We start from the raw sequence: 15383 nt of genomic DNA, 5'->3' as shown, positions 1-15383 counted from the left end.
ATAAAAAATTAGCCAGACATGGTTCTGTGCATCTATAGACTCAGCTACATGGGAGGCTGAGGCTGGAGGATTGTTTAAGCCCAGGAGGTCGAGGCTGCAGTGAGCTATGATCACACCACTGCACTCCAGCCTGGGTGACAGAGCAAGACCCTGTCTCTAAAAAAACAAAAAAGACTTGGTTTCAGTGCCCCTTCTTTTGAGTGCTCGGTATATTCTCTATCCTCATACATATTGTGTTTTAGTATAGCTATTGGCTGTCCTCTTGGCTAAACTGTTAGCCTCCTAGGGAAAGAAAGAGACCCTATTCATTTTTACTTTTTATCCCCAGAACTTAGCATAGTGCCTGGTCAAAGTAGCCTCTCAAGAAGTGGTTGTTGGATGAACAAGTGAATTCATCTCATTATCACTTATCATCTTATTATCATTGTTACATTATTAATAGCTGATAACTCTACTAACATTAGAATTATAAAGCATTAGCGCTTTTCAGGTCAACCTTGTTAAAAACCTGACTGCAAAGTTCAATTCTGCCATTTGCTAGCTGTATAAGCTTGGACAAATTATTCTTTCTAAGCTTTATTTTTCCTATGTATAAAATGGGATAATAGGGTTGTTTGGAGAATTAAATGAGATGGTGCATGCTAAATATTTGGGTTATATATCATTCAGAATGAATGTTTGTTAAATTATACTCACCGGTAAAATATTTAGGTATTTTAGATCTGCTAGAGATAGGCTTTTTAATCTCTTTGTGTTTTTTTGTTCAAATGTATTTGCGAACTGATTATTTTCTTAGATAATCATTTTCTTAGATAACCTTAGCGCACCTAATTTGATGCCTGTTGAGAGTAGAGAGAAACAAAAAAGCTCACAGCAGAGGGACTTTTTCATATGTCACAGTAGACAAACAAAGTTATTTTCTGTCACAGCCATGTATTGGGCGGAATGACCTTTAGTAGCTGATGACAGCGATGTAGCAGAAGGGACAGTTTTCCACTTGACCTTTATACAATGTGCCAGCTTGTCTCATAACACAAAATAAGTTGCAATTGACAGGCTTGATAGAACACTAACCCGACAGGAGACAGACACTGAAGCAGCCCCTGTTTGCTACAGAGCGTGGCAACTTTCATATACCCAAGGGTGCCTTAGGGATGACTACTCCCTAAGTCATGGCCAGAACATTTAGTGTAATTAGTTCCTCTGGGAGTTTATTGTGAGGTGAGATTTGCTCATAATGAATTTTCATTGCCAAGGACTTGGTTACTCGCAGGTACCCCACTATAGTCTTTTGACTTTTCTGTCTTTGTAAGCTGTCTTCCTCTCCTCTTTGCTCTTTGCTTTTACCACAGGATGTTTTCTTCTTTACTCTTTTTAATTTTTTTTCTTTAAGACAGGGTCTCGCTTTGTTGTTCAGCTGGGGTGCAGTGGCATGATCATAGCTCACTGCTGCCTCAAATTCCTGGGCTTAGGCGATCCTCCTGCCTCAGCCTCTCAAGAAGCTGGGATTACAGGTGCATGCCACCACACTTGGCTAATTTTAAAAATTTTTTATAAAGATGGGGTCTCACTATGTTGCACAGGCTGGTCTTGAATGCCTGGCCTCAAGCGATCCTCCCACTTTGGCCTCTCAAAGTGCTGGGATTACAGGTGTGAGCCGCTGCGCTCGGCCTCTTCTCAGCTTTTCTAATGCTTCATTTTTGCCGTTCCCTAACTTGACTACTTTTAGTTTTCTACGACTGGGTGATTTTTTTCCCTTGGGGCTTTCTGCATGAGGGCTAAAATGTGAAGTTCTTAAGTCTGTTCCTTCTCCCAGATAGTCACAGGGCAGAAGTGGTTCTGAGCAGCAGGTAGGAAACGTGTTGTCGTTTCGTTTACAGGTTTGTTGGAGGAAGTTGCTACCAGTCACCTCACGTTGCATACCTAGTTCTGACATTGACTGCATTAATAACCACAGGTAATTTACTTTACCTCTGCAGGAAGTCACTGGAAGGGTTACATTTTCATTTGGGGTGAACAGCAACTGTGGATACGGATCATGAAAATTGACAATGGAAAATGGGCATGCCATTCTGGAACTTTTCCCAGCTTTTTTCCAGAGCCAGGTCTGTCCTGATGTGAGAAATGATGTCCTCATCTGCCAAATGAGTACAATAACATTAGCTCTACCTACCTCACTGGGCTGATGAGAGAAACAGAGGAAATAATACATATAAAAACTGTGCTGATTGAAAGGAGCTATGTCAACATATTAATTCAGGCTGTCCCTGGTTGGAGTATTGCGGATAATGTTATCTGCTTTTTATTCTTTTCCACACTACAGATGGGAAAAAAAAAAGAAAAAAAGTTTTTAGGAGAGAAAAAATTAGAAGAAAATGTTTAAAAATACTCTCTGGAAAGTTAGAATTCTAATAAAATCCTTAGTACCACAGTTGAGGATTTGGCTTCATGCTCCAAGTAAGTAAATCTGGCTGAGATTAATATTTGATGCATATTTATGAAATCAGATATATCAAAACTATCAAAAGATATAAATCTTTTATTTTTCTTAAAGACCTTATACAATGAAATGTTCATTTATATCATATGGAATTGGGGCAGCAACAAAAACTTGGCAACCTGGGGTTGCTGATATTTACAGCTGTTCAACATTTTTGGATCCATGTATTCTCTTCAGAACACCAGAAGGCTGTGCTTTTCAAATTGTGTTCTGAGGAGCCTCAGAGATGCCTTAGGGAAGGCTGAAAGGGAAGCTTCATCCAGAGTACTTTGGTTTCTATCTGTTATTAGTCCAGTAAGATTTCATCTCAAAAAGGGCTCTGTTGCTAAAAAAAAGAAAAAGAAAAACAAACAATGGAAAAAAATCAAGAAGTAAACAAAAATTCTTGAAAAGCACTGCCTTGGCTGGGTGCGGTGGCTCACGCCTGGAATCCCAGCACTTTGGGAGGTCGAGGCGGGCAGATCACGAGGTCAGGAGATTGAGACCATCCTGGCTAACATGGTGAAACTCCATCTCTACTAAAAATACAAATAATTAGCCGGGTGTGGTGGCGGGCACCTGTAATCCCGGCTACTCGGGAGGCTGAGGCAGGAGAATGGCATGAACCTGGGAGGCGGAGCTTGCAGTGAGCCAAGATCACGCCACTGCACTCCAGCCTGGCGACATAGCAAGACTCCATCTCAAAAAAAAAAAAAAAAAAAAAAAAAGCACTGCCTTAAGGACTTTCAAAAATGGTATCTCAGATATTTGGAAACTATTGTTGAGAGAAAGGAAGAGATTCCTCCCAAATCCGGGCTTCTTTTTCATGTTTGATAGAAGCTTGAATTTTGAGTAAAAAACACAGTATGCTAGAGATGCTTAACCTGGAATGACCGTGGTATTTGATACAAATGAGGTTCTGTAGAATGCGGACAGCTCTGCCTGGACTGCTCTATGAAATAGATCTTTCTACTTATCCACACTGGAACAAGTGTGTCCAGCATAAACATCACAGTGCTTCAAATACTGTTAGTCCCAGTCAAGGATGTTATTCTGTGTCCATTCCACTCAGAGGTATTCATTTTCTTCTTGGCAGCTGGAACCAATTGCTTTGGATCCACCATGGAAGCCTCAACATCCTGAACCAAACTCCTATTAATGAAACTTCCCAAATTTAAACAAAGCAAGACAAATAGATATCCACACAGCGTAGATCATGACTTCTTTAGACATCATGAAAAGAAAAAGAGGACCCACATGGAAGAATACGCTCATTTATGATCAGGGCAGCATCATATTCCTCTCCCTTTTAACATTATTTCAGGGTAGCAGCTGTCTGGATGCTGGCCATGGGCTTGAAAAAAACCAAGTGGGCATTTCTGCCCACTGTACCGTTTCTCCCACGCGTTTCCCAGTCCCCTATCATGGCATGAAAAAACCGCTATTGTTCTGTGTTGGGACAATTAGATTTTTGTAGGGGGGAAAAAACCACCCAAAAGCAAATGGAAAAATATGCTATGATTAATGTCAGTTACGGGAATTAAATTTCGGAGGCCTTTAGGACCATTATGAAGGAATCATTTTCCCCTTGGTGGCAATATGTACTACAGTTGTCCCTTGATATCCATGGGGGATTAATTCCAGGACGCCTGTGGATACAGAAATCCACATGTACTCAAGTCTTGTTTTCAGTGGATATGAAAAGTCGGCCCTCCATATCTGCAGGTTTTACTTGGCGAATGCTGTATTTTTGATCCATGTTGGATTAAGGAACTGGAACCCCTGATACAGACTGTATTTATTGAAAAAAAGTCTGCCTATGAGTAGACTCACATGTTAAAACCCGTGTTGTTCAAGGGTCAACCGTAACTGCAGGCAGAACATCTGGGCAGGAAGCTCCTGCAGGAAGACCTGTAAACTCAGGTCTGTGGAACGGCGATGATCTTCTTCCCTTGCTTCCAGAATTGTTGCTGTGAGATCAGGTGCACTGACTACGACCTTACTCTTTGTACAGAACTTATTTCTGGTCTGGTTCAAGTGAACGTTATTCTTTCTGTGCAGTCCCGTGGTTACATCAAAGGTTAAATTTCATATAGCATGTCTGTTATATCAGACTTCTCTGATGGCCTGTCCAGAGCAAACATTTTAAAATATTGGTCCTATTCTGTCTTATAACAGTCTGCTCTGGTGATTTTTGTCTCATCAATTGGATTATGACACTGTCAGCCACTGTTAGTGTTATTCTCAAATTCAGTCTTCCATTCATCTCTCCTTCCCTTCCCTGGCAGACAGACTTCTGCAGCCACTGGGACTGTTGGGGTGAGGAAAGGCAAGAACCGATGTTTCATTCTCTCCCTCCCTTCTTCCTCCCTCTTTTTTGTTGGTTGTGGGGTGGGCTACATCTTCTTACCCAAACAACCGGGAGCATTTGTTGGCAAGTTTATTGTGCCCAGTGCCGATGTCTGGACAATTAATTCCCTAGGTCAGTGGCTTTCACAGTTTGTGATGGTGACTCCAGGAAGGAAACTCACCATGACCCTGTATATACATAGAACAAAAATGCATCCCACTCTGATATTGTATTTGTTCTATTCTAGTTCATTAAAAGTGAATGTTGGTCTTCATCCTTTAAATGGAAATTGTCACCTGCTAATAGATTGGACCAGTATTTTGAACAATGGCCTTGGTACTTCATTTGGCTTTGCATGCTCAATTGGCATATCCTCTGTGTGGGGAACGGGGCAGGGCTGCTTCCCTGGGCTGTCTCCTGGGATGCCCAGGGGCCCTGCCTGCCTGCGTGGGTCCTTGGGGACCTAGAAGTTCCTGGTTTTTCATGAAACAGCGGGGCTCTAGAAGAGCCTTTTCCCTTATCCTGACTCTTCCACCCTGATTTCTTCCCGAGGACTTCTTACTATGTTTAAAGATGGCAGTGAAGTGGCCTGTGGGTTCTAGAACCCTGCAAACACAGCCCCAAGTGTGATACCAGTTTACCCTTCTTGTAGACATCCCCAAACTTCAAGGTGATTGTCTTGAAGCCCTTCACCCAGGAGACGGAACCAGCGTACAATAACCGCTGTGCTGCAGGAGAGGGGAGGTAAAGAGTTGTCACAGCCTTGAGCCTAGCTCTTCCCCCAAAGGCAGTCTCTCTTTTCTTCTTCCTTCCTTTAGTCATCTGTGTATAGACACAGACGCAAACTTTTCCTGGAATTCCTAATCTTAAGCAGTCTTCAGTAGGAGACCTGGCTTCAGAGTCTGTCCTTAAACAGTGAGGTGCCCTGTGTCTTTTATTCTTAACTGTGGCCTATCTCCACTCAAATTTTGGCATTTGGCGTTTGGTTGTCAGTGGTAATTTTACATTCTCAAGTGTCACTGTCATTTGGTTAGGGTAGTTGTCAGGGTGGTTCTGAGAGCCAAGTGTGTAGCATAGCTTTGTTGTTACAAATGAAAAGGCCAGTTCCCATTTAACCAGGTACTGTTGGCTTTCTCTACAGGATTTGGTCTACATCCGTTAGTGCTCTTTGTTGTCCGTGTCACTATAGGAGAGATTCCCCGGGACCTACAGGGTCACTGTCTGTTTCCAGGATCAGTGAGTCACTCCCTCGTGGCCTGTTATGGCTTTGTGTGACCACAGAGAGGGTCACGGTGGTGTGGAAGCAGGGAGGGGGAGTCAGCCCTCGCTGTGCAGCAACCACAGTGATGTCCCCAGTGATCAGGCTTCGTGGGGATGCTCAAGTCCCTCTTGATGATCAGCTCTAGTGATTCTCATGTTCTGCACCCACAGAATACATCCTGGAATAATGGTGGTGAGGTAGGAAACTGGCAAGACTTATTTTGTGTTCACAAGCCTCCTGACCCAAACAGGATCTGGTCCAGACAGGGTCAAGTGAAGAAACTGACGCAAACCGGCAGATGGCGACAAAAGCCATCCCTAACTGCCCTTATTGCTCATTAGCATAAGACATCCCACCAGCCCCATGACAGCTTACAAATGCCATGGCAACTACCGGAAGTTACTGCCCCTTTCCTAGGAAGTTCTAAATAACCCACCTCTCAATTTGCACTAGCTCACCCCTTAATTTGCATGTAATTGAAAGTGGGAATAAACACAGTTCCGAGAGCCCATATGTTGCTGACTCTGCATTGCTGCCTATGAGTTAGCCCTGCTCTGCAAGGAGCAGTACGCTTCATTAAGATGATTGCTGTCTAACACCACCAGGTCGCCCTTGAATTATTTCCTGGTTGAAGTCAAGAACCTTCCTGGGATAAGCCCCAGTTTGGGGGCTTGCCTGTCCTGCATTGTTGGTATTTTCCGTTTGCTGAGAAAAGTTCAGTTAGCGCTGCCTGAGCTGGCTGAAGGCCCTTCTGGGCTGGGTCCATATGCCCAAGAGAGTGACACTGGCTGGTCTCGGGGGTGGTGTCTTTGAGGGAATGAGATTGGTCCTACAAGTGCTGGAGAAACTGCACACTGAAATGGTGTAGCCTAGCATTGTTAGGGAGTGGCAGATAGGAGCAAGAGGCTGAAAGCAGGGAGCAGACAGGAAGGAGCACATCCCCTTTCCTCCTCCAGCCTTGCAGTCTCTTTGGAGCTGGCAGCAAAGTCAGAAACATGGTTGGTCTACAGAGGTCCAGCCTCAGCATCACAAAACAGAAGATAAAAAGATACGTTTAGAGGGGAGAGACAATAGCTTAATAACAGGCACAGCCCCAAAATAACATTTTGCTTTTCCATGTTATGAACCAAGTGAGAGATAACATGAAGGCATGAAGAAGATGGAAATCTAAATATCAGCATCGTTCCTGATAACATAACATTATGGAATGTGGCTTGGGTATATGGCAACAATGGGCTTCCTAATACCAAACCCCAGAACAAGAATTGCCCATGCAGCTGTGGGCAGTGATGAGCTGCAGGCACCTTTTTTTTGAGGCCTGGCCTTGTAAACCTGAGTTTCTGGAGGAGCAGAGCAAATGAGTGCTGCCCAAGGTCACCTGGCCTCCACCAAGGAGGGAGAGAGGAAGCACTGAGTTACACATGCTCAGTCTTAGGTCCCAGTTTACCAGTGGGGAAATTCAGTCTATCTCCCTGGACAGGTGAAAGCAGCGGGGCAACAGGGAAAGCCCCTCCTCATGGATACCTAAGGGCAGGGAAGACGGGCTGTATTCCCTCCCTACATAATGTAAAAGACAATATTCTCAAAAGCAGTTGACACAACAGGGGCCAGTTCTTATAAATTGATAGTATCACCCCAGAATGTGTTTGGGCAAAGGCAGTTTTATAAGTGGCCACATGATCTGGTTCCATGACATGCTGCTTAACTGCTCTGTCTTAATTCAGGAAGTGGTTTTAGAATATCAAGAGAAGAGAGACGGATGGACTGCATCATCTTTCTAGAAATATCATATCCATAATCACATCCATGATCTCTCTCTTAGCCTATGATGGACAAATAAGGGTCTGCAGTGAGATTTTACCCTTCCCTGCAAGAATCTGGGGTGTAACTATTCAGGATTATTCATTAAGAGAGGGCTCTCAAGCTAATAGAATCAACCTTGGAATAAGGCTGGCATAGTAATGCTTGTCAGTACTTGGTAATTAGCAATATTCTGATTCTTTTCTTAAAACACCAGCTCATCCATGCCTGCTCCTGCTTGTCTTCAGGTGTCTGCAAGATGATAAAATGGATGAACATAGCACATGATTATCCGTGGAATACTCAGAAACTATCATCTCTCATGTTATAGCTTGCTTTTTCTCTATTTTTCATGGACACCTGTGCTTCTCACTCTAATTTTACATTGCACGCCTATAATGGATTCTTATTTTCTGTTACTGATATTTTTGCTAGTGTATAAGATAGAATTTCATATATCAACATGTCCCAGTATTCCTCAGAGGGCTTGATGACTTCCAGGTGGTTCAGAACCACTGATGCCTGGGGCCCTAAGGGGAGACTGCTGCATGTCCTACATGTGTGAATGGAGGACAGAGAGCAAGTTTAGGACAGCGGGCGTGTATGGACATTTTACATTTTGAAGAAGTAAACACTGGGCAAGACTGGCCATTAATTCCTCCTCTATTTGACCATCCTCTAGGTGTTGGGACTCACTGAATTTAGGCTGAGTTTCAGAGAGACGCCCCTTGAGTAGAATTAAATCTGAATCAAGAAGCAATTAAACCCATGACAGCAATCTCTTGGAATCATTTTTACTTTTGTAACAACTCTTCTACTTGTGTTTTTCAAAACTCTTCACAGGCATTCTTTTCTCACCATTTTACAATAATCTGGTGGCATGAGTTGGTCTAGTGTTATTTTTCATATGTGAGATGAGTAAAGTGGCTCTTAGAGGGGTTAAATAGGGCCTGGTGTGGTGGTGGGTCATGCCTTGCAATCTCAGCGCTTTGGGAGGCTGAGGTCGGAGGATCGCTTGAGCCCAGGAGTTCGGGGCTGCAGTGAGCTATGATTGTACCACCGCACTCCAGCCTGGTGACAGAGTGAGACTCCGTCTAAAAAAAAAGGAGGGGTAGGGGGGTGGTAAGAAAAAACCCTAAAATTATATTATAAGATTGTTTAGGATGAATCCAGGACTAAAATCTGGGTCTCCTGACTCTTAAGCAGATAAATCAGTTTTAAAACTTGGTTTTTTTTCGTGTGCTAGAGGATTTCATACAAAGATGGAGGAATCATGCTGCATCCCTTTAGTGTTTACTTGATCATTTTATTCCTCTTTAGAGGTTTATCTTTAGGATCACATTTTGTGCCATCTATGATGTTAATCTTTAAGATGCTAGCTTAAAGCATTATAAAGCCAAGATTTGTTTTTTAAAGTGTCTAAAGAGAATGTCTCTTGTTAAAGTGAGACTGTCTTCTCATTTTACAAATCCTAACTGCCTTTTACAGCACACAGTGCGGTAGATGTTCGGGAGGCAGCCGCCAACAAGGCACAATCGCCCACTGTCTTCAGGGGCCTCTGGCTTAGTCCTCATGCTCCTGGATAGCACCTACCAGGAGTTCCCATCTGGGTCCAGGAGTTAGGCTTTAATACCTAGTAAGAGTCATTGAGCTGCCAACTATTATTTTGTAGCTCAGAGGTCTTGGAGCTCTATCCCTGGAGTTATACACTTAACCAGTGCAGAGCCTAATGGCCAAAGATGTAACTGCTTGACGTATGAAACCACATGGTGAACTTAGTTTGTTCTACCAAGGACCTGAGGTCTTTCTTCCATCTGCATTCTGTTACTATTGCATTTTTGCTCTGGAAAATGTTCCCATTTAATGAAATTTTATTTCTAAAATCTGCATGGCATCTGAGGAGTTTGAGAAAGTACTTCTAAAATGTGTCCTGCAGAGCCTTCTACAGTGTATCTTTCGGCTTCTCCTTAGTATTTATAGAGGCATATATATATATTTTTATTATGCTTTAAGTTTTAGGGTACATGTGCACAACGTGCAGGTTTGTTACATATGTATACGTGTGCCATGCTGGTGTGCTGCACCCATTAACTCGTCATTTAACATTAGGTATATCTCCTCATGCTATCCCTCCCCCTCCCCCAACCCCAAAACAGGCCTGGTGTGTGATGTTCCCCTTCCTGTGTCTATGAGTTCTCATTGTTCAATTCCCACCTACGAGTGAGAACATGTGGTGTTTGGTTTTTTGTCCTTGAGATAGTTTGCTGAGAATGATGGTTTCCAGCTTCATCCATGTCCCTACAAAGGACACGAACTCAACCTTTTTTATGGCTGCGTAGTATTCCATGGTGTATATGTGCCACATTTTCTTAATCCAGTCTATCATTGTTGGACATTTGGGTTGGTTCCAAGTCTTTGCTATTGTGAATAGTGCCGCAATAAACATACGTGTGCATATGTCTTTATAGCAGCATGTTTTATAATCCTTTGGGTATATACCCAGTAATGGGATGGCTGGGTCAAATGGTATTTCTACTTCTAGATCCCTGAGGAATCGTATAGAGGCATATTTGAGTCCAGTACATACGCAGGTTCACAGTGTGCTAGAAGCATTGCTCTTTATTAGTTATTCTTATCACTGGCTGCAGTTTTGTGATTTCTCTCTATTAACATTGCCTTTGAATTGAAGGTCACTGTTTTATTTGTATTGCTGCTCTTCAGCCAAAAGAAAATAGCTTCATTCTGCTTTGTTCCAAGAAACTAATATTCTAGCATGCTTTATGCCTTCTGATTGGATTTCATCCAAATTGGAATAGCTCAGGCTAGTGGAAATATTTTATTTAATCCTCTAGGGTTTTTTTTTTTTTTTTTTGACTAGCTGTTGTATCTTGATACCTTTACATCACTCAAAGAATTTAAGCTGTTCCTGCTGCCATGTCATTAGCCAGAGACCAATTTTGTACAACCCCCTTGGCTTTGGGCCTAACACTGGTATGTTCCATTTGTCCATTCCAGAAAGGGATGTACACATCAATGTGGTTTGAATTATATTTTAAAAAATAATGATGATGGTGGTTGCTCAGTGGTGCTCCTCTGATAGTCTGAATTCTATTATAGATGAATGAGCTGAAAAATATTCTATAAAAAAACAATTATGTCTTAAAAGATTATAGGCTGCAGCAATTACCACTAAAAGGGTGAGAGAGCCTGTAGTTTTTGAGCACTGACAAGCAGATACATCCAGCTAATTTTTTGTGAAAACACCAGCAGAGCAAATTACTCATGAAAAATCTATTCACAGGAATGAATTAAATGCCATGTCCAGTTTAACAGTGAACACTGACTGCAACCAAAAACCAATAGAGATAAATAATGAATGGCATTTGAATTCACTCATTTGTATGATTCCAAAAATAGCCTCAGTGCCAATAGTGTTTCTAATGTCCAAAACCCACTGTAGACATGGAGAAGGATAAAGAAGCCAATGAAGAAGAAACTAAAAAAGTGACCATTTGGATTTTATTTTTTCTCCACATTCCTGCAGCCAGTCACATTGACCTTTTATTTTTATTTTTTATTTTTAAACTTCAGATTCAGGGGATACATGTTGTGCAGGTTTGTGACCAGGATGTGTTGTGTGATGCTGAGGTTTGGGCTTCTATTGATCCTGTCACCCCAAATGTAGTTAGTGAACATAGCACCCAATAAAATGTTTTTCAATAGTGCAGTTTCTACAGTTACTGTTAATATGGAATTGGCCCAATAACAACTGGCTGAATGTATAAGTTGGATGATTGCTTGCCAGAAATTTCCCATGGCCTTGTTGGTAGGCTGGGGTAAGATATGATAATATGCTATAAAGAATTATTCTTTTAATTTCTCTCCTAGTTAGACTATACCTAATAAACTTCAATTTTCAGCGCACAGAATTGGTCATATATCAGCTGTGCACCTAGATTGCTAAGTGAGTTAGTCCTAGCCTAAGTAATTAACCCATTTTGGTGATGACTGAATATATGTCTAAATTCAATTAAAATGAAGAATATGGTGTAAAATTATTTTTATGCAGGAGAGCCTGCCATTACATTTTAAATAAGAGTTTCTCTTTCAGAGTTTACATATTTTTAAATGGCTAAAAAAAAAAAAAATCACAGTTTTGTTTGTAGGCATGATCTATCACATTTCCCTGTATAACCCCAAATGGGGAAATGGAAGTTCTAGGTTCCAAGCTTGGGTTCCTGAATTTCACTTTAATATTTTAAGGATTAAGAAAGAACCTTGAAAGGATATTCTGTTGTAGCCCAGTTTTTAGGCAGTATTGATGCAGGAAAGGCAAGCCCCAAACTGGGGCTTAGCCCAGGAGGGTTCTTGGCTTTGCCCAGGAAAGAATTCAAGGGAAAGATGGTGGTAGAAGAAAACAGCTTTATTGAAGTGGCAGTGTTATAGTTCTGTGATTGCTCCTGCAGCTTAAAGGCAGTTCTGCAGTAATATTTATACCTACTTTTAATTACATGCAAATTAAGAGGTAGTTCATGCAAAAATTTCTAGGAAGAGAGTGGTAACTTCTGCATTGTTGGATCATTGCCATGGAAAGGGGCAGAAACTCTCAGGTGTTGCCATGGCAATGGTAAACATGGCATGCTGGGCCGCCTGTCTTTGAAAAGGTGCTTCCATTGCCTCCCTGTTTTAACCAGTCCTCAATTTGACCTGGTGTCTGAGCCCCACCTCCTACCTCTGTCTCACTCTTAATACTTTGTTATATTTTTATTAATATATCAAGGTTATGTTAATTTTGTGCACTGAAAGAGCTGTGAATTTTGCAAAAGTTTCCAAATTAACTGAGAAGTGCCACCAAGAGATATAGTCTATTCAGTTTTTCCAAAAGCTGCTTTCTTAGCACATATTCCATTTGGGCATAATTTTAGCAAGTTGACTTATAAAGCGTCTTTAAGTGGAATATTTCTTCCCCTGCCTCACAGCCAAGGCAATGGCTCTCCCTGGCACTGTGCAAACCCTGAGCCAGACGCTCTGCTCTCAACAGTTACAACAAAGTCACCAGGTAGATCTAGTTTCACTGTCTCTTTCACTGTCAAGGAGACTGAGTTTGTTCAACATCTTGCAACTAGTAAAGAGTAAAATTAAGGTTTGACTTGAGACAGCTTCTTCAGAACTCATGCTCTTAAATCCTGACCCTATAGTGTGAATACCTTGGACCCCTGCTCAGCCATAAAGTCCTCTCTTGCCCTCCACCGTCATGAGGACTCTCCAAGGTTGGATTGACTTGAAGGCTACATGAGAAAGGTGGGTGGGTGCCTACTTTACAGTTGAGTTTGATAGCATAGCAAGGCTTGACAGATAATGATAACTAGCTATCTATGTGCCTAGGGTTTCTCATACATCGCATCATGAATTTTTTTACAACCTTGTGTCCAGTGTATTGATCAGAAAGGTCACAGAGACAAGAAGTGCCCCAGCAGGAATTCAGACCCATCTCTGTTTGGCTTCATAATTTATGCAAATCGATCCCAGACAGAATTCTACTTAGAAATGCCTCAAGATACCAGTTGGAAATTATCTTTCATTTCTGAAACTGGAAATTAAAAAATTATTTAAACAATGCATAATCATTGTAAAAATATGTAGGCATTGGGATATACAGTATAAATAAAAGAAAAATATCCTTTGTAGAGATCCTTTATAGACATAGCCACCATTCATATTTCGATGTGTGTCCTTTTTGACGTTTTTCATTGTGTGGCTGAGTGGCATTTTGTCTTTTGCTATTTCTGTTGGGTTCTCTGTATTATGGCTACTTGGATATGATCTAAGGAATGTTCCTCTTTCTCCAGTAAGTGCTTTCAATGCATATGTCTTAATAAACAGGTAGAAAGTTGGATAGTTTGCTCTTTCTACTAATAAGTAGGAGCCACGATAGTAGTATTGTGACAGTGGTGATAGTGGTTGGAGTGCTAGCGGAGGTGATAGTAGCAGTGGTCGTGGTGCTGATGATAGTACGTGTGAGAGATGAGTTGGTGGTGTAGGTAGTGGGAACAGTGGCAGTGGTGGTAGTGGTGATGGTAGAAGCAGTGGTAGTGGTGATAGGAGTGGTGGTGGTGATGATAGGAGTGGTGGTGGTTGTAGCAGTGTTGTTGGTAATGGTGGTAGTGTTAGGAGTGGTGGTAGTCGTTGTGGTAGGAGTGGTAGTGGTGGTAATGGTAGAAGCAGTGGGTAGTGGTTATAGGAGTGGTGGTGGTTATGGTAGGAGTGGTGGTGGTTGTAGCAGAGTTGGTGATGGTGGTAGTGGTAGGAGTGGTGGTGATAGTGGTGGTAGGAGTGATGGTGGTGATGGTAGGAGTGGTGGTGATGTTTACTTGGCAAATTCTTGCTCAGGAAGAGTGTAGGAGTGTTGTTGGTGATGGTAGGTAGGAGTGGTGGTGATGGTACAGGTGGTGGTAATGGTAGGAGTGTTGGTGGTGATGGCAAGAGTGGTGGTGATGGTAGGAGTGGTGGTGATGGTGGGAATGGTGGTGATTGCAGTAGGAGTGGTGGTAGTGGTAGTGAGTGGTGGTGGTGATGGTAGGAGTACTGGTGACTGTAGAAGTGGTGGTGGTGGTTGTAGGAATGGTGGTGATGGTGGTGATTGTAGAAGTGGTGGTGATGGTAGGAGTGGTAGTGGCTGTGGCAGTGCTGGTGATGGTGAGAGTGATGGTGGTAGTTGTAGTGGTGATGATGGTAGGAGTGGTAGTGGCTGTGGCAGTGCTGGTGATGGTGGGAGTGATGGTGGTAGTTGTAGTGGTGATGATGGTAGGAGTGGTGGTGGTTGTGGCAGTGCTGGTGATGGTGGGAGTGATGGTGGTAGTGGTAGTGGTGGGAGAAGTCATAGTGGTGGTGATGGTAGGAGTGGTGGTGGCTGTGGCAGTGCTGGTGATGGTGGGAGTGATGGTGGTAGTGGTGGGAGAAGTCGTAGTGGTGGTGATGGTAGGAATGGTGGTGGTGGTGGTGATTGTGGGAGTGGTGGTGGTGCCATGAGTAGTGGTGGTAGTGGTGGTGGTGGTGATTGTGGGAGTGGTGGTGGTGCCATGAGTAGTGGTGGTGGTGGTACGAGTTATGGTGATGATGGTAGTGATGGTAGGGGTGGTGGTGAAAGTTGTGATGGTTGGAGGGTGGTGATGGTAAAAGTGGTGGTGTTGGTGGTAGGAGTATTGGTGGTGGTGATGGCTGAAGTGGTGGTGGGGGTAGTAGGAGTGGTGATGATGATGATGACCTGACTGGTGGTGGTGGTGGCTGTATTGGTGGTGTTGGTGATGGTGGGAATGTTTGTGAGCACTTTCCATTGCACTTAAAAAGAAGTGGACAAACTCATTTCTCTTGCCTGGACAGTTGTGAGTGAAGATGCCTCCATCCCTGAGTCTGAACCATAAGCTTGGACCACATATATAAGTGATTCACTTTTCCATAGCATCTGTGAAGACATACTTATAGAAACAATGTAT

At 42.6% G+C, this 15383-nt stretch overlaps 1 protein-coding gene across 11 annotated transcripts in view; it reads left to right on the top strand.

The window, feature by feature from the left end:
- DISC1 (DISC1 scaffold protein) overlaps nucleotides 1-15383 on the top strand; it is a 414923-nt gene that overhangs the window by 92788 nt on the left and 306752 nt on the right. The window contains exon 3 of one of the 11 annotated variants that reach the window (XM_003308820.6): nucleotides 3576-8989. The exons of 9 other annotated variants lie outside the window; for them this stretch is intronic. In XM_003308820.6, coding sequence (XP_003308868.4) covers nucleotides 3576-3638 — 63 coding nt within the window. In that variant the 3' untranslated portion in view covers nucleotides 3639-8989. Of the gene's footprint in view, nucleotides 1-1979; nucleotides 3518-3575; nucleotides 8990-15383 lie in introns of those variants that run through there. One more of the 11 variants, XM_016940928.4, reaches the window with a different exon arrangement.

Source organism: Pan troglodytes, chromosome 1 (assembly GCF_028858775.2).
Source record: "Pan troglodytes isolate AG18354 chromosome 1, NHGRI_mPanTro3-v2.0_pri, whole genome shotgun sequence".
In the NCBI taxonomy this organism is placed as follows: Eukaryota; Metazoa; Chordata; class Mammalia; order Primates; family Hominidae; genus Pan; species Pan troglodytes.
This window is presented reverse-complemented; position numbering and strand designations above follow the sequence as displayed.